The following is a 19,134-nucleotide window of genomic DNA, read 5'->3' as shown; positions in this document are numbered from 1 at the left end:
TATCACTGTGTGTATTGGGTATTGCAGACAAGGTTGGTGTAGTTCTCATTTTTTCTTCTTTTCTTTCTCTCTATCGTGACATGGTTTATGCCTGCATGTGTGCCTATTCAGGGATGCCCAGGGCTGCACACCCTTTATGACGGCCGTGTGCGGGAGAGCATACCACGCAGCACTGTTACTGCTGGACGCAGCACAGCGAGTACTGCAAGAGTCTGGAGGATCCAGTGGTGGAGAAAGTTCGCGGAGGGCCCTGCAGAACATGATTTACCCGCCTGGCTCGGCACCTGATGACTCGCCCCTGCACGTGCTCTGCTGCAATGACACCTGTAGCTTCACCTGGACCGGTGCCGAGCACATCAACCAGGTTGCTAAATTTTTGTCTGAGCAAGCTCCTTCACATATTCAGTGGCTTCGGATATTTTGGGTGGCCTATACGGGGTGATCATTTTTATATTTTCTGGAATTTCTAAAAATCGCCTGTTGCAGATCACATAATTCTAGTTCTTTTTGAGCTGGATTACTGAGAGAGGCAGAGATTACTTGCACGAGAAATTGAAATGCAGGTTCAACTTATTTTTAAAAAAATCACTGATTATCTGCCTAATTACTTTATGGCACATGTTGCAATTTATGAATTGTAGCTGGTGAGTTTTCAAAGCCTATCCACTTGGAATGAATTAACGAGATTCTATTTTAATTTTGCTGCACACTGTTGCCAGCTGCTCTTTCTCGGTAATAAATGCATGCATTTGCAGTCATGCATAGTTGTACCATAATTTTTAGCTTCTCTGTGTTGTGATGAAAGGGAAGGAAAGACATGAAAAGCAGATAGTGCACATGAGCCCTTGCAGTCATGGCACTTTCACCCATAGGCTGTAGAGAGGTAATAACAGGTAGATTATTGGTTCATCACTTTCAGGGACATTACTTTCAGTAGAAATTGATTGGCTAAAGCCTGCAGAACCAGGTGAGACAAAATGAATGGCATACCTCATGTTGCATATTTCTTGGAACTCATTGTCAGAATACCAGCCACTTTGGCAAGGCGTGGTCTGGATATTATGTTACACAGGAGAGAAAGGGTCTCCGAAAGGATTCATTTGAGAATACAGCTCTAGGGTTGCTCGCTGTTCCACTTTGGAAGTTGTGAAACCTGGAGGTGACATTTCTGGGCTGTATACTCAATCACTTTGAGCAGCATGTCCGCTTTCATGTGGCACGACGTTCAGCGTGTAGCCTCATTAATGCAGTGGGCAAGTGTCACATGGTACTTCTACAGTTCATTGTGTGATGATGAAACCATCACATTGGCTGATTTCACCGATCAGATTTTTTGGTTTTTCGTGAACACTACCCTGCAAGGCCTTGCTTGAGCTGCTGACAATTTTCCGGCAATGCAGGACATCTTTGAGTGCCGCACCTGTGGCCTGGTCGGATCGCTGTGCTGCTGCACGGAGTGTGCTCGTGTCTGCCACAAGGGCCACGACTGCAAGCTCAAGCGCACCTCACCGACGGCCTATTGCGACTGCTGGGAGAAGTGCAAGTGCCGTGCCTTGCTAGCAGGACACCAGGGGATGCGTGCTACGCTGCTCAACCGCCTCGTCACTGACACTGACCTGGTCACATTGCCCAACAGCAGGTTTGTTGTGTCTCCCTCTCTCTCGACCTCGCTGGAGCAAGAAAGAGTTGTTTCAGCTTTATCTTTCATCAGTGGACTTTTGGCCTTGTGCATTGAGGGAAGCAGGGAAAGGAAAAACAAGCATTGCGATTTGTTGCTGCAATCATGTGGCTCATGCAGAGCGCTCCTGTTGGCTGACACTGATTTGAATCACTGGTGCGCGTTTTTTGCGTGCCTCGTTAGCTCAAGTGTGTATGTAGCATTGCAGCACATTCAGATAGTGCGTTTACGTGGGATCTTGAATGGAATAACGTGCAGTTGAACTCAAAAGTGTAGGTTTTATGTGTAGGTTAAAGTTTTATTTCTGTTTTGTTCACAAGCACCTCCTTTCATTTGACCATAAAAGCTTTCTTTCTCACAGTCATACTTTTACATTTTTGCTGCAGGGGTGAAAATATCCTGCTCTTCCTAGTACAGACAGTTGGAAGGCAACTGGTGGAGCAACGCCAGTATCGCCCGTCCAGATCCCGCTCCAGCGCCCCCCGGAAGATCTCGAACTCCGAGATGGGTAAGATGACATTCTTACCTGGAACTATGGGTTGCCATATTTAGTAGGAAATGCAGGGTACAGAGGAAATCTGTTATTATGGTGGTCATTTGTATTGTTGTGTTTTGTGTAATACTGTATTTTCACAAACAATATGCAAGGTGAGGTTTTTGAAGACTAAAAAAAAGTTTAATATTAGAATGGATAATTCAAGCATGGCAGTTGTAAGCGCGAGGAGAGTTAGTGTGCCTCTAGCTTTTTAAGCCCGGCCCACATTCAGTGTTTTTACCGGCGTCTCCTGCCGGTTGCATCTCTCGGCGTCGTTGCATCAACGGCGCCGGAGAGGTCACCCAGTCACATGAGACGCATGCCAACAGTGGCAATCCAGCATCGCACAATGTGACCAGACAGATTTAACCAGGAGCAGTGTGCAATGTCATTCAAGTGAACTATGAGAAATGTTCCCGATGAAGGTTTTTAAGCCCTGCTTATAGTTCTGCGGCGCACGCACACACACACGCACACACACACGCACACAAACATTCACGGCAGCGCGCTCGAAGGTGCGAGCGGCTGCTTTCTCAGACGGCGCAGCCTCGTCGACGAGAGACTGGCGCCCCATAGTGGCACGCACGCGACCTGGTTGCAGCGGAAGTCGCTTGCAAAAGTTGCCAGCAGTGCGACCGCGGCCACGCGCTGATTGGTTGGTGCTCATCGAGCCGCTTCTGGCGGCGGCGGCGGCGCCGAGATCTCTGGTGTGTCTTGAGCACGACATTTCGGCTTGGTGCCTCCTTCATCGTCGCCGTTGAGCGACGGGGGGTGACGAAACGCCAGAAAACGCTGCGGAAATGCTGATTGTGGTCGCGCCTTTATGCTAGTCTCCTTTGGGTTCAACGGAAAGAGGCGCACAAGGGAAAGTAGGCGAGCATGAAGATTGATCTTCAAAATTCCTTGTCAGGGCCTTGGAAGCCCTTGTAAACACTTGAAGTGTTTCTGTAAAAGCTGCTGCAAACCTCGTTTTATGATCAATGAAAGTGCTCACAAAATACCAGAATCACTATGTTGAAATGCGGTTTGTATTCAAGTAGCATTTGTAATGAGCCGTGTTTTTCTTGTTAATGTGCTGACTAATCTGCTTGCCTCTACCAGCAGAGCCTGACATGCCGGACCACGACTTGGAGCCTCCGCGGTTCTCAAGGCGTGCCCTCGAGAGGCTCCTAAATGACTGGAATGCCATTAAGACCACCATCATGGCTGGCTACAAAGAAGATGAATCTGTTGCGTCCCGTTTGGCTGCTGGTGGCTCTGTGCCTGAAGACCAGCAGCCCCACCTTGTAGCACAAAATGGCACTGCCCTGCTTGACAAGTTTGTGCACTGCCTGCTGGTCAAATGCAGCATTGAGGTGAGAACGGCTGCTTCCTAGGTGTGTTTCATTTTACTGTTACACTTCGATGTAACGAAGTTTGTAAAATAAGCAATTTGCTTCATTATATCAAAATTTTGCTGTATTAAAATTTGACCTTTCATGCAAATAATTTGTAGTCACCAATAGATTTTTCTTATACGAAAGGAGTAGCAAAATTTTCTGAATTATCGGGTGATCAGAAAAAGCGAATTTCAGTAAGAAAAAAATTCATTTTGTTAAATTTGAGAGTCGTTGCCGAAAGATATGCTTTCATGCCGTGTCGACAATACAATACCTTCACATCGGCGGTATGGTACGAAGCGAAGCCAGTCATGCTTTCGCGTCCACTCTGTCGAGCTAAGTAGGAAACTAACGCGCACCAAATTTTTTAGCAAGAAAACTGAGCAAGGGTTAAGTGTGTGTGCTGCAGCGCTCATGTAAGTGACTCGATTGGATGTTGTTTTGATGCTTATCTGGCATGCTCCTGAGCATACTAGCAGACACGATTGAAAATAAAAAGCAAGACAAAAGAAAAATCAATAAATGTAACTCCCCTGAGCACATGTGAGCAGCATTAAGCAGCACAGCATGGAAGTGGCATTATGGCGCTCGCAGCAGGTACCCTGAGTTCACGATATATCTGATGTCTAGTTCGTTATAAGCGAGTTACGTTACACGGATATTGGTCAATAAGTTTCTCTTGTTCGATATGAAGAATCATTTGCTTTATCAGGGTTCGTCATATTCCGGTTCGACTTTATTGTTTTTGAGCTTGCCCATCTTTTATTTGGCTTTTTCTCTTCTCTCTTTTTTCAGTGGTTTGTCGGTACAAAGGTAACTAAAGTGAAGCTGTGCATGTCTAGCACTCTTAGAAAACCTGTATTCTCAGTGGTCATTAAAAATGATTGCAGATGCTGGACACGCTGCTCACCACCCTTGTACGAGAGATCCAGAACGAAAACATTCCAGGCAGGGCGGCCGAAGCCCGCAAGGTCGCCCACCGCTTTGTGCGCAGTGTGACGCGCATTTTTGTGATCCTCTCTGCAGAAATGGCCCCCAATACAAGCCGCAAGAAGAGGTGAGGACAATTTGACGCTCATATTGTTGAGCGGGTTTGACGCGTTTTCCTGCTGAAGTGCATGAATTATTCCTTTTGAATTCTGTGTGGCAGCCCCATCAAGCGTTGCCTTGACAGCAATTTGACACCTACTTAGTACAGTCAAACCCACTTATGTTGATACCAGCTTAACAGTATATTGGATATAACAATCGGCTCTATGGTAAAATAAACAGCTATCTACAATGCCCCTATGCTGTGTTACTTGATATAATTAAATCTGGCTACTGGGTGTGCGTGGCAAAAAAAAAAAAAAAATCTTGGGGGGGGGGGGGATTAGTAATTTCGCCACAACCACCTTTGTGCCTGCCACGTACCCTGCATGGCACGCCTTTGTTGCATTGCCTTGGGGGGGGGGGGGGGGGGGTAGGAGAAAGCTCTGGCTGCTTTGCTGCACTTGCCTTTGTGCGGCGCACCCTGCACGGCACGCCTTCGTCGCATTGCATTGCTGCGCTCGCATGCCCATCTCCCATCCACCCTCTTGCTGACGTCGGAGGGGTGGATGGAGACGGGAGATGAGCAACAAAGGCGTGCCAAGCAGGGCGTGCGGTACAAAAGCGAGTGTGGCGATGCAGCCCATGTATATTTTTTTTTTCAGGATTTTGCGTTTCTTTTTTTGGCGCAGACACCAGCAGCCAGATTTGTTATAGTCAGTAATGGCCATCTCCTGCATTCCCCTTGTTTTCCCTGGATTTAAGCCGATTTAAGAAGCGCCATGGCTTCGTCTTTAAGACTATCTCAGGTGAGAGTGCCGCAGTCAACAGAGAAGTTTGCACCGACTGGCAATAAGGGCAGCTGCAGGAAATTTTGCGGAACTATGAGCCGCGGGACGTTTTCAACGCCGACAAGATGGGCCTTTTTTTACAAGGTGCTTCCATCAAAGACTTCAAAGGTGAAGCCTGTACAGGAGGACAACGTAGTAAGGATCGAATTACTGTACTGGTGGGCACAGACATGGCAGGGGACGAGAAATTAAAGCTGTTGGTAGTGGGAAAGTCGAAGCACCCACATTGTTTCAAGGGTGTTCGAGACCTTCCCGTTACGTACCATGCTAACGGAAGAGCATGGATGATGTGGCAATTTTTGAAAACTGGCTACGGGATGAAGATGCAAGACTTTCCAAGCAAGGCAGGAAAGTTGTCTTTATCGTGGATAAGTGCCCTGGGCTGCAATTTTGTAGCGAGGCATTATGACTTATTCTACTCTAGTCTTATCATCCACCGCTCACGGCCGGCTGATCCTGTTGATAACGCGATCGGACCGTCGCTCAGACCACTGAGAAAGCGCGAAAAGGAATTATTACCGGAAAGGCATCGCTACAAAATACTGGCCCTGCTCATGGCAAGGTGGAAGGATTGAAGTCCATCACTCTTGAATTCTTGCCAGCCAATGCAACAGCTGTGATCCAGCCAATGGATCAAGGCGTAATACAGAACATCAAAGTTCTTTACTGTCACCAGCTGCTTCACCGAATGCTACTTTGCACAGACAATGGAAAGAGCTACAACACAGATTTGTTGTTGGCAATCCACATTCTGGCCCATACCTGGGAACAAGTGCAGGAAACCACACTACAGAGGTGCTTCCACCATGCTGGCTTTGAAGCACAAGAACAAATGCTTCATGAAGAGGAAATCCCTGCCAATGCTGATGCCATATTTAGTCAGGTAGTGCCCTCTGCCCCTTTTATGCGGCAGGAGTACGAGGCAATTGATGAGAATTTGAGCACCTGTCGCGGGGAGAGCCTCGAGGAACTGATTGCTGAAGCACAAGGCGAAGATCAACCCTCCTCCAGTGATGAGTGCGAGGACCTTATTCCGAGTGCAGTGGTGCCAGACTGCAGCTAAAGGAGCAGTCGAACTTTTGCAGCGCTATTTTGAGCGTGAAGGGTGTCCAGAATTTCTGGCAAGCCCGTCAAGCATGGACACACACTTCATGAGAAAGCAGCTCAAGCATGCCAAGCAAACCACAATTGATTGCTTTTTCCCTGTCCATGTAGATAAGTAGGAGTTAGTACTACTTAAATAGTGCTTCATGAAACATGTGTACTTTGCTTAATAAATGAAACTTCTGATAAATGGAACACTTTTATGGATCCCCTCTAAGTTCCGTTTATGAGGAGTGCACTTATCATTTACAGTTTTTGTGATGTAACCAGCATTGGCTGCATTGGACTGTCTTTTGGTTTGAAATGCTGCCTTTTGTTCTTTGCAGCATGTCTGGCACAACGCAGCCACTGATGAAGTGTCGACGAGTGTTCCAGTCTCTAGTGACATTATCAGTAGAAGAGTTATGTGAGGCAGCGGATGCCCTGATTGCTCCTGTGCGGCTGGGAGTGGCTCGCCCAACAGCATCCTTCAACCTGGTTTCTTCTTGTATTGATGCCATTCAGGTCAGTCATGACAGTTTTCAATAGAGTCCCTTATGAAATTGCTGTACCATCTACAGCGTAGGCTAAGAAGTACACTTTTGTTTTATTAATGAATAATTTTTTTTGCCATGTGGAGGCCATATTTAGTGAACTTTCAGAGGTGTGCACCCAATAATCACAAAGACGGCAGGCACTCCAGTAAGTGAACACTGAACCCTTGTGAGAATGACAACGGTCTTGTGATTCTGCTGCGTCCTCGGGTGGTTGCTTGGTTGCTACTAACAACAGTGAGTTTTAGTATGATGTCAGATAGATCATGGGAGCTTATTTTGGATTATAGAAATGTGCAGAACCAGCCCAGACTTCCGTATGCTGTTTGAATGAATGAATTCTGTGGTTTTACGTGCCAAAACCACGATTTGATTATGAGTCACTCCGTAGTGGGGTACCCTAGACTAATTTTGACCACCAGGGGATCTTTAACGTCCCCCCATTGTACGGGACACAGGCGTTCTTGCATTTCGCCTCCATCGAAATGTGCCTGCCACAGCCGGGATTTGATCCCGCGACTTCGTGCTTAGCAGCGCAACACCATAGCTGCTAAGCCACTGTAGCAGGTCCATCAGCTGTTTGATGGTGAGCTTTGTTTTCTGTCAGTCGACCAGCATGTCAAACTCAAATTGTTTTCGGGTTTGGTTTGGGTTCATGCATTTTGGCTTAATTTGGCGGAACAATTGAACTCTGTGAAATGGTTCAAATAGACTCGAAGCTTTCTGAACCGGTTAATTCGGGCTTAAACAATTTATGAAACCGTGCGCCTCCAGTTTTTGGGAAAACTTGCAGTGCTTTTGGTGAAACATACAAGTTCGTTTGTTGTGTACAACTAGTGAGGACCGTTTTCTTTGGCATGGACATTACCCTAAAGGTTTTAAAAGGACAATAAAATGTGACACTAAATTTGACTGGTAAAAGAAGTGGCTCTGCCTGCATCACTCGGGGCTCTGCATGCATCACTCGGGGCTCTGCATGCATCGTTCATAGACTTTTTGGCATTCTGTGCAGTCTGGTCGCAATCGAAGCCATGGTTACCTTTCCCTACAGGAGCTGTGGTCACATGCAGACCTAAAACATTGGCTTCCGACGGTCGCACTACATTGTTTGTTCTCGGTGTAGGGCATTACCATGAGAAACCAACATTGCTTATATACAATCGAACCCGGGTATCTCGAACTCGAAGGGGATTGCGATATACTTAGATGTATTGATAATTCAATATATCAAATAAAAATTTTATACAAAAATTTGCAAGGGGATATTTCAGTTGTTAATTATACTCCACAATTCGTTATATCCGGGTTCAATATATCTGGGTTTGACTGTGCCAGCCTGTCTGTTGAAATGCTCGCAGCTTTTAAAAAGTCACAATAATAAGATGCCATGCGCTATTCTATATAGGCATGTTGGAATTCGTACATTAAGTAAGCTTTGTAGTGCCCCATGCAGCTGTACAATGTGTTAGGCATTACCCCTCCCCTGAAAAAGAGTTTCTTGCTCTCGTTGTTCGTACTCTAACACATGAAGTAAAATACCAGATCTAAAGCACATGTGTATTCGTGTATTGCATGTGTATTTGAGGTGAGTTGGGGGCAGGTTGGCGCGTTTCATTTTCTAGCGTGGCTGTGGCTGCGCATGGCTGTCAGCCTGGCTGAGCACATACGCTGCCCGTGTGCCCTGTTTTAGAGGTAATCTGCCGTGTGTGCGAGTTGGGCTGGTGTGGCATCATGCACTGTCTTCCTGCATGTTTAGTGCTGGAGGTTGTGTGATCTCGAGTTCTGGAGGCGCGGTAAAGCGAGAGGAAGACGAAGCATTCGCTCCGGTGTCATCCTCCTGCAGGTGAAACTTTCAGCCATGGGGACAGAGTGTACGCGATGTGAAGATATCGTCAACACGACATGAAACTGTCTTTTGTCGCTGTGTCTCAAATTCAACAAAATTATTTTCTTTTTTCTAATTAAAATTTGCTTTTTCTGACTTCCGACAGTTGCGGAAGATTTTGCGGCCCCTTCTATGTAACGAAATTCCATCGGCTGCTGTACGATTTGCATAAAAAAATCAGACTTCAGTATAGTGAAATTTCGATATAATGAAGCAAATTGCCAATTTTACCGACTTCGGTATATCGAGGTTTAACTGTGTCTTCTGTTCTGGCTTTCTGCAAAGTGTTCGAGCGAATTGCCTTACAAAGAAAGGGGAGTATCAGGGAAGTGCTAGAGAAGGCGAAATAATTACTCAAATTTGCGATATTGCTTATTAAGCACCATGAAACCAAGTTCACTCTTCCTTTTTATTGAGCTGTTGCTGTCTGCACTTTGCCATGGAGAATTTCTAGAAAACCCCAATCGTACTGCAGAAGCAATGGCAGTCACTAAAAGTTCAGTACAAACTGCAAGATGCCCATATAAGATCGCAAGGCTAAAGCATGCTGCTGTGCCTGAACAGCACCAGTGTACAACTAGTTGAGCGGACCATGCGTAGAGTTGAGGTTACCATTTAGAACCATCACTCCTCACGCTGCACCGAATTGATGCTTCAAGCGTTGTCTGTAACAACAACCCTGGGCTGAACCTGCGGTTGAACCAATTCGGATCGATTCCTCCAAAAAAACTGCCTTGAGTTCAGTTCCAAGATGGCAGAAAAAATATTTGTTCTGGATAAGGTGAAAAAAAAAAAAAACGCTTCAGCTCTGGTTTTTAGTTCTGGTTCGGTTTGATACCTTGCTGTTGACAAATCTCTAGTTCCTTATGTAACACAGTAATTCCTCAACTCACTAATATCATAGGTCCTATTTAAAGATTTACATTGTCTCCTGCAACATACAGCAGCGATTTGCTATTTTGAGCTACGAAAAGTAATGTTATGCTTAAATTTGTGGCATCTACTAGAAAGAGTCAGCTTCCATAGGCAGAAAACATCTTTTTATAGTTCGTATTTCTGATGAGCAAAAATATAGAAACTTTTGTGTGTTGCAGTTGAGGTTGGAACAGTTTGTATGTGTCAGAAAATAGTTTTTTCTTTTCATTTTTTTTTCTTTTTAGTGTAACATAAGCATTTCGTGTACAGTTTTAGTAAACTTTTTGTCTCATAAATTATATTGCACATTACACCTTGACATGTTGAAATTTAGGCATTTGGAAAGCATGTTTTTCAGCTCTCTTTTGAAATACATAGTGGTGGAACAGCTGCACCAAGAGCAGGATGGTGCTTTTTCATTATTGCTTGAATCTATAACATGTCAATTATAAAGTTGTAGAGCACCTCAGATAACCTCAGATTCAAGCATTTTTTTTTTCTTGCCAAAATTTGCCTGGTTGTTTCTGCTGAGAAATAACAAAAGGCCGCGAAATACGAAAAAGCCACGTGATGGGGTGCTTGCGCGACTGCTATTGTGCTGCGCTCAAGCGTGCAATGGGTGAACAAGCACAACCTTTGGTTGTTTATGCTTCAATTAATGGGTTTTCTCCTGCTACAGTTAAAGCTGCTCATAACGAACCTCTACATAACGAATTCCTGGATATATCAAAGTTTTTTTACTCCCCGCCATTACTCCATAGGAGCACATGTATTTGAGACCTCCACGTAACGAAATGGCAGCGGGAGACCCCCCTTGAATAACGAATTTTCCCCGCCGACAACCTAGAGATTTCGCCACAAATTTTGTCATTTTTTTCGCGAGCAGCAACCGGAAATACCTTCTCCGCCGCGACGGTATGCGAAGCGGCGGCTTCGCGCTTGGCGCGCTCGAATTCACAGCGACTGCGAGGCGAGAGTGAGCGCACGTGTGCGAGCGTGCACGAGGCGGCCTGCATCCCTCAACCCGGCGATCTTGCCGCCGCGGGCGTGACCTTTCCCCCTCCCTTCATTCAAACCTGATCCCACCACTTGCTGCTGCTAGCCTAGCCCGCCAAGCCAGTGCTCTCCTTTTTCTGTTGATGTTGCCAAAGGAAAAAAAAAGTATTTTTTTTTTTCAACGCACTGGCAGCGCCACTTTCTGGTTACTGCGCAAGTCTCTGCGCTTCACTTCACTAACCTGACACTAGGTGACACTATACAACGCCATTGTGTCGCTCGCTCTGTTTCCGATGCCTCGCGCTTGTGCGAAACGACACGCGTCTGCGCATCCAGTACCTGGTGTGACATTCCAAGGATTAGTGCTTCGACGAAGAAACGCAAGATATTGACCTTGTCTGCAGTTCGCTTTGAAGATAAGCCCGCATGGGTGCACTTCTTTCGTTGTGCATTTCGCAATAAAATGTGCTTCTGCATGATTACTACTTGAATTGGATTTGACGGCGACAGGGAATTTGCACCCCCTATTGGTGGCTTCTTCGTTACCGGGAGCTAATCTCGAAGGCCATGCTTTTGTCTGCAGCAATCGGCAACAGCTGTATGAGCAGGAAATACATCATGGTGGCGATGTTTTAAGTTCACTGTCGCTGGCCACTGTCGTGCGGGCGTTGCAATTCGAGAATCGAACGTCTGCGCACATGATATTTTGCCGATTTTGTGCCTGTGGGTGTAGAACACTAAAGAAAGATAGTACGCACTATAACCATTTGGTGGGCAATGAGCGACTACGGTTTAAGCGGTCATCTAATACATGGGGTTCAATGGGGGCTGTGTGGGGGAATCTTCGTGACTACGTTCAAACCACAATTATTACACAACAAGTGGGTACGGTACGTACGTATTAATAAGATTTGACTAATAATAATAAGGCATACGTGAATATCTTAGCAAATATCTACAAGGATTCCACAGCTACCTTGGTTCTCCACAAGAAAAGTAGAAAGATACCTATCAAGAAAGGGGTCAGGCAAGGAGACACAATCTCTCCAATGCTATTCACTGCATGCTTAGAAGAAGTATTCAAGCTCTTAGACTGGGAAGGATTAGGAGTGAGGATCGACGGCAAATATCTCAGCAACCTTCGGTTTGCAGATGACATTGTCCTATTGAGCAACAATGGAGAGGAATTACAACAAATGATTGAGGACCTTCATCGAGAAAGTGCAAGAATTGGGTTGAAGATGAATATGCAGAAGACAAAGATAATGTTCAATAGCCTGGCAACGGAACAAGAATTCAGGATCGCCAGTCAGCCTCTAGAGTCTGTAAAGGAATATGTTTATCTAGGTCAATTACTCACAGGGGACCCTGATCATGAGAAAGAAATTTACAGAAGGATAAAATTGGGTTGGAGTGCATACGGCAGGCATTGCCAAATCCTGACTGGGAGCTTACCACTGTCGTTGAAAAGAAAAGTGTACAATCATTGCATACTACCGGTACTAACATATGGGGCAGAAACTTGGAGGTTAACGAAGAAGCTCGAGAACAAGTTAAGGACCGCACAAAGAGCGATGGAACGAAAAATCCTAGGAGTAACGTTAAGAGACAGGAAGAGAGCGGTGTGGATCAGACAACAAACGGGGGTAGACGATATTCTAGTTGACATTAAGCGGAAGAAATGGAGTTGGGCAGGCCATGTAATGCGTAGGATGGATAACCGATGGACCATTAGGGTTACAGAATGGATACCAAGAGAAGGGAAGCGCAGTCGAGGACGGCAGAAAGTCAGGTGGGATGATAAGGTTAGGAAATTCGCAGGCGCAAGTTGGAATACGCTAGCGCAAGACAGGGGTAATTGGAGATCGCAGGGAGAGGCCTTCGTCCTGCAGTGGACATAAGTATAGGCTGATGATGATGATGATGAAATCTTAATTAGTGGCTTAACTTACATAATGAAATTGCAGTATTGAAACCGGTCAGTGGAAGCTTGTAGATATCTCCGAATATCAGGGATGAGGTAAGTTTTGCCACTGCCGGCGCACAGCATGAGAGTTTTCGCGAGTGCGGCCGGCCCTTAACACGTTGTTCGTGGGTTGTTGGAATGTAATTTAATCTAGCACACTTCAATATAAAGCTACGATTTACAGAAATACCAGTTTGCAGTCGTATTATCCAATTTTAGGTGAAAACGCAATCGTATCAACCATATGAAAATACATTGCTCCCATGGAGTGTTGGCCAGCAGAAGAAAAAAAAAAAAGTATTACCCCGAAAAACGTATTAAGCAGAATCGTATCAACAAGATTCCACTGTATACACAAAGGTTCTGACCTGTATTCATAATTACCCATCACCACAGCATTTTTCTCATTATCTTATCGATCACTGTCATGACTGGCTGGTGCCCAAATGCCAGCCAATGAGGAAACATTGTTGCACACAAGGGAATTTTTTGAATATGGGGGATTAATTTGTAGTACGGTAACATAGAGATTGGAACAATTGTTTTATCAAGGTATTCATTAGAGCTCCTAGTTTGTGGTTTTTCATATATTTGTGTCATATGTTCGTCATTATCGTTTGCATCTTTAAAAAGTTTATATATGTCTTTGGTGCTTACAGGGGAGCGAGGAGCTGTTTGTTGTAGAACCCATTGTGCCCCGCGCCAGTCAACCTGAGATGGTGGCTTCACCTGCTGAGCCACCCATGGGCCAGAATCCTCTGTCCGCCAGGCAGCCGCTGGGGCTCAGGGATGCATTAGACGACGATGAGGCAAGCGTACGTGATGTTGGCTTTTTTCACTTAAAGGAGTTAGTATGTTTCAAGTGTGCTGTTCCAGATGTAGTGTTCAGTTCCTACTTTACTTGCCAGCGCAGGAAGAATAACTTTGCAAGGGTGACTTTGTACAGTAAGGTCACTTTCATGTGGCTGTGAAGGACAGTTGTGCTGATGGTGCCTAAAGATGTCCTTCAGTGTCACCGATAGTTGCTCAGCAAAATGAGCCTGTCTACGATTATAGAGATGCGAGTACTGATCCTGTCTACCCATACAGATCTCTCTGTTGCCATTTCGAGGCAATAATGATACACTGGTTCATATGCACGTAAATGTTTTGCTTCTCATTTGCGTGAATTCCATTCATTCAGCATTCGCATTGTTAAACCTTGTGATGACTTGGTGATGGTAAGGCAGCCCTAAAGTACAGTTTCGTAGCATAAGACAACTTGAGTTGCATCATCTTTATTGACAGCTTGTATAATGAAAAATTAATTATAACTCACTATTACTTGAGGCGCTGTGACTCTCAGGATTGATTGTAATATGCTCAACAGTAAAGGCTATCTGTAGGCGAAACAGAAAATATGAACGTATTGTGTGCCACAGTCATTACTGCTGTGTCCTTCTATCGCCTTGCTTAATGGTTTGTGCATGTAAAGCCGGGATATGTGTACTAACTTTATTGCATGTAATGCACAATAATTTGCTGGTTCTTTTCGTTTCATTAGGTTGATGTTGTGGACGGCGCTGTTGGGGAAGATCCAGATCACGAAGAAAGTGAGCGGGACGAACGGATGGAAGCCTCTGAGCATGATGGCACGCCAGCCCATGAGCACAATGACGAAGGTATGTAGAGTAGTGTACATGTGCTCCTTGCTAAGGAAACTGGAACAAGTGCGCTTTGACAAAACCTTTCTTTGCAGAAAGCGACAGTGACAGTGACCCAGACAGTGCGTCATACCAGAGTAACCAAGACAATGCCAGTGCCCAGAGGAGTGCAACAACTGGTGCCACGGCAGGGTCTGATGCTGGTACGTATTTCAATATGCATGTTCAGGAAATGCCCGAAACTTTAGACTTTTACACGGAAGTTGTATTTTATAATAAACTGCCAAGAGCAACAAAAAACAAAACAGATCAACAACAAGAAGACATGTGTCACTTCTCTCGTTTGCTTGTTTGCTTCATTGCTGTACAAGGCAATGCAACTTGTTTTCATGTGGGGAGAGTGAAACAATGGGCCACCTCAGCAAGCGGTGTTGTGCCCACTTGGCATAGTAGGCGGCATGCTGCCTTCCTTTTTGGAAAGCACGGGTGTAGTTTTATCACACTCCTAAACATACCAACCGTAACGACATAATGCGGTACAGTTAAAGGGGCCCTAAACCACCCCTCGGGCTTAGTGAAGTAACATAGTCCGCAGGTAGCACACGCTGTTGTGAAAATCTCAGCCAAGTTCTGCTGTCGTACACGGTCCGTGGAGCTCGCAAGCGGAGCGCGAAGTCACCTTTCTCTCAAACTCCCTCGTTTCAAAACACCCCATGATCCTCGCTATTTTCTGTGTGCTTTATTTCGTAATAAAGCACACTCCAATAAACTGCTGCTATTGCTGGCTGCGATCGGCTACACCGCGGCCGCCGTGAGGTGCCGCCACGAGTCCACCGGCTAAGCGCACTGCGGCTCGCAACGGCGTTTGGCTTACATTTAGCGCTTCGTGGGCACCAAAATCGGAGTCCAAAATGAAATTTGAACTGCACGCCACGGTGACGTTTCCAAGGCGGAGCCTTGTGGCCCCGCCCCACTCCGCCGTAGCCTTCACAGGGCAAGGCATTGAAGGAGGAAGGGGAGCACAGCAGAGGCAGTGTTTGATTGCCAATAAGTTCGCTTCTGCTGAACGCACTGAAATACTTTTTGCGGCAAAGTGATTCTGACATACCTTATTTACTAGATTGTAACGCGCCCTCGATTGTAACGCGCACCCGTTTTCCGTGACGACAGGAAAAAAAAAAAAAGAAAAGTTCTTTACAGTACCGCGCACCTCATGCTTTCAAACAGAAACAAAACTTTCTCTCATTTGGAAAAACAGATTTCCTCCCGATGCACTGGTGTTACGATAAATAAAAAAAGTCGCAGTTTCGCCCGAAAGGCGAAGCATCGAATGTAATAGCAAATTAATAGACTGCTATACGAAGTAAGGGTACCAGTTTTAACGGCCATATAAACTTGCAAACATTCGCTTACTAAATAAATTAACAAGCACGTTGTCACGCGCGCACAAGCAAACATGAACACATCTCGCTCGTTGACCGCGGAAACGAACTGTCAAAACACTTGAGTGACGAAGCATGGCGAGCGAATTGACCTTCGTGCGATCATGCCTCTCGCTTCAACGCGACGTATAAGCGGCGAAAACACAGCGCGCGTTGGACTTTCCCTGTCGCAGATTGCTTTCAAGATAGGGCCAAGGCAATCGTATCGCCAAAGTGGATCGTCGCAGATTACGTTCGGTCCGCTGAAACCGTTCCGCATTGCTTTGCTGGCGAAAATTCTCTCCTTCTGTATGCGCCAGTCTCGAACGCAAGTTTCGGATTCTCCAAATGCCCGTGATGCGGCCCGATTTCCATCCGTCTCCGCACACATGATATCCTTTTAAATGCGGCTTCATGATGAACTCGGTACTTCATGCTGATAGAGCAGACGCAGAGAACATGGAGACAGACGGTAGACTAGTGCCTCTAAGCACGTGTACTGCAGCACATGGAGGAAGCTACGGTAGCTAGGCTCGAGAGTAGCTAGGCTCGACGCACGTGCGAGACGGCCATTTTGAAATGCCGATGGCTATATGGTAACGCAGATTTAGGGTCGTACTCGATTCTAACGCGCACACAATTTTTGGACCTGTTATATCGGGAAAAAAAGTGCGCACTAGATTCGAGTAAATACGGTAACCTATTTTCACTTCAAATGTATTTCTCCACTTCGATAAAAAGTGGTTCAGGGCCTCTTTAAACCATGATATAATGGAAATTGGTAAAATCAGCAATTTGCTGTGTTATATCGAAATTTCATTGTATTGAAATTCGATCTTTTATGCAATTAAGTACAGTTGCTGATTGATTTTTCTTACATGGAAAGGGGCTGCAAAATTTTCTGAATTATTGTGCAATCGTAGAAAGCAAATTTCAATGAAAAAACAATTTTGTTCAATTTGGGAGTCATGGTACGGTTTCATGTCACTCAAGGATATCTTCACACGGCAGTACGAATTAAGCGAACCAGCCACGCTCTCGCGTCCACTCCGCCCCCGCAGCTGATAGCGTTGCCTGGACTGGGCCGACGCTATCATGAAAAGCGCCGGCAGCGGGGAGCGAATGCTTTGTTTGCATCTTGCCTCAACGCTTCTCCAAAACTCAAGATTATGCAACCTTCAATGCTAAATGCATGGGAAGACAGCTTACATGATGTCACGCCATCTCGACACGCCCACTCTTTACACACGCGGCATATTACCTCTTTAGCAAGGTGCGCGGCTGCATATGCGCTCAGCTGCGCTTACAGCCATACACAGCCACGGTAGAGACGCGCGCCAATTTACGCCCCACTCCCCTTGCTCGGCGGTCGCTCTTGTTGTGCTGCGCTCGATTTGAGAGGTGCGTTCGCAAGCGCCCGCTTGTAATTGAATCATTTGACCATCTGCATTCGTGGAAGTTTACATTTATTATCTCGGTATTCCTTTGCGGCGCTGTGAAATTTCGTTATATTGAAATCGCATGTAAACACACTTTGTTATATTGAGGTTCTAAATACAGTCGCCGACCGTTTATTCGGACTCGACGGGAACCGCGAAAAAATCCGAATAATCGAGAGTCCGAAAAAAAGGATTCGCCAGAAAAAGTACCTTTATGGTCCCAGTGGACGGAAAAAATTGTCAATGCGCGACTGTACAGATGCACGCTTACACGCGATCAGGTCAGCCTTATTTCCGACAGTGTATGGCTATCGCTATAGACAGAGTCTTGTAATTGCCGCGTCTCGTCGGCGCAGATGGCACGGGAGGCGTCGGAGCCATTTCGCACTACGCGACGACTGGACGAGATCGAACAAGCAAATCAGGCCTAACACACTAAGCCATGGGTTCTCAAAGTGGGTTCTGCGGGTACGGGTTCCGCAGGCCCCTGCTCGGGGTTTCGCGAGCCACTGATAAATTTTCCCTGGTCCCGCTCTTGACAAGTGTCTAAAACGGCAAGCACGAGGTGCGCTTGATCCAAAGAACCTCCATTACCCATGCCCGAGTGTCAAAAAGCACATCACAGTGCGTAACAGCAACGAGCGAACTGCGCAATAAATACGCAAGCAGCTTGTAGCCACCCAACCTCGCAGAACGGGCAGCGCGCCTAAGCTTTCGCACTTGAATCTCGGAGGCCGTAGCTTACCACCATGCGCCTTTCTCCTATTTGTAGATAGGGTAGGTGCCGATAGCGTGCGCACTGACCTATACGTTGGAGAAAAAAAAAAAAAAAAAAAGAAAACGCGGAGCACCGCAAATGCGCGCCGCAGAAGAGCAAGAACGGCGTAGCGTCCAACCGAAACGAAGCGGCGCAGTCCGCATCGCCGTGGTCCTCAGCGGCAATCGTACGCGGCACGTGACTGGCAGCAACGCCGAAGCGCTTCGTGCCTAATTGTGCCTTTAAAGCCTTTATTCTTGCGTTTATCGCCGCGAGTAACACCGCGTTGGCGGCTAGCCGCGTGCCTCAGTAAGTGCGTAGTCGCTATGCTATCACTGATCGCGTCGATAACCACCGCTGTTTCGTCCGCTGCGGTTGCGGCAAATAGTAGTTTCGTTTTCACTCGATGCGCGCATCGGCTGCGTGCCTTCACAACTGCGTAGTCGCCTCCCATGGCAGCGTCGATAGCGACCGCAGTTTCGTCCGCACTTCTTGCAGCGAAAGGTAGTTTCGTTTTCACTGGTGCGTGCGTCAGCCGCCTGCCTTCTGAACCGCAAGGTCGCCGTCCATGATCGCGTCGATAGCGGCCGCGGTTGCGGCAAGCAGTAGTTTCGCTTTGACTCAGTGCAAAGCTGTCGAAGATAAAAAGCACCGGCTACATCGCGATGGACGGACAATTTGTTGGCGAGCAGCTGAGTGGCGAAAAATAATCGGGATGTGCGCCCGTTGTTGCAAAGCGCGTCTCAGATGAAAACGCGCACCGCGAAGGATGTCGCGAAGCCTTCGCCGCTGCTAGCGCCAATCAGTCATGAGATGAAGAGAATTTCAGCTTCCGCACTGGTCTTGTGCTAAATAGAAACAAGATTTGACGATTCGTTGAGTAAATAAAATGGTGTTGACGTAGTGAAGCATTTGTTTGTTTTCTTGATACCCTCGATATTCGACATTCGGTTAATTCAGGGGGGGGGGGGTCACTTAAGGAGCTTAGCAGGGTTCCCGGGAT

At 46.4% G+C, this 19,134-nt stretch overlaps 1 protein-coding gene across 16 annotated transcripts in view; it reads left to right on the top strand.

The window, feature by feature from the left end:
- Positions 1-19,134, top strand: part of LOC119461340 (E3 ubiquitin-protein ligase UBR5) — a 135,201-nt gene that overhangs the window by 56,317 nt on the left and 59,750 nt on the right. For 9 of the 16 annotated variants that reach the window (XM_049672494.1, XM_049672489.1, XM_049672491.1 and 6 more), the window contains 6 exons: positions 112-364; positions 1,401-1,639; positions 2,065-2,186; positions 3,315-3,568; positions 4,483-4,649; positions 6,903-7,080. In XM_049672494.1, coding sequence (XP_049528451.1) covers positions 112-364; positions 1,401-1,639; positions 2,065-2,186; positions 3,315-3,568; positions 4,483-4,649; positions 6,903-7,080 — 1,213 coding nt within the window. Of the gene's footprint in view, positions 1-111; positions 365-1,400; positions 1,640-2,064; positions 2,187-3,314; positions 3,569-4,482; positions 4,650-6,902; positions 7,081-13,530; positions 13,687-14,414; positions 14,533-14,609; positions 14,718-19,134 lie in introns of all 16 variants that reach the window. The other 7 variants (XM_049672496.1, XM_049672495.1, XM_049672497.1 and 4 more) reach the window with 5 other exon arrangements.

The sequence above is a fragment of the Dermacentor silvarum genome, chromosome 8 (genome assembly GCF_013339745.2).
Source record: "Dermacentor silvarum isolate Dsil-2018 chromosome 8, BIME_Dsil_1.4, whole genome shotgun sequence".
NCBI classification, from domain to species: Eukaryota; Metazoa; Arthropoda; class Arachnida; order Ixodida; family Ixodidae; genus Dermacentor; species Dermacentor silvarum.
The sequence above is the reverse complement of the archived record's forward strand: the minus strand, read 5'-3'. Positions and strand labels throughout refer to the sequence as shown.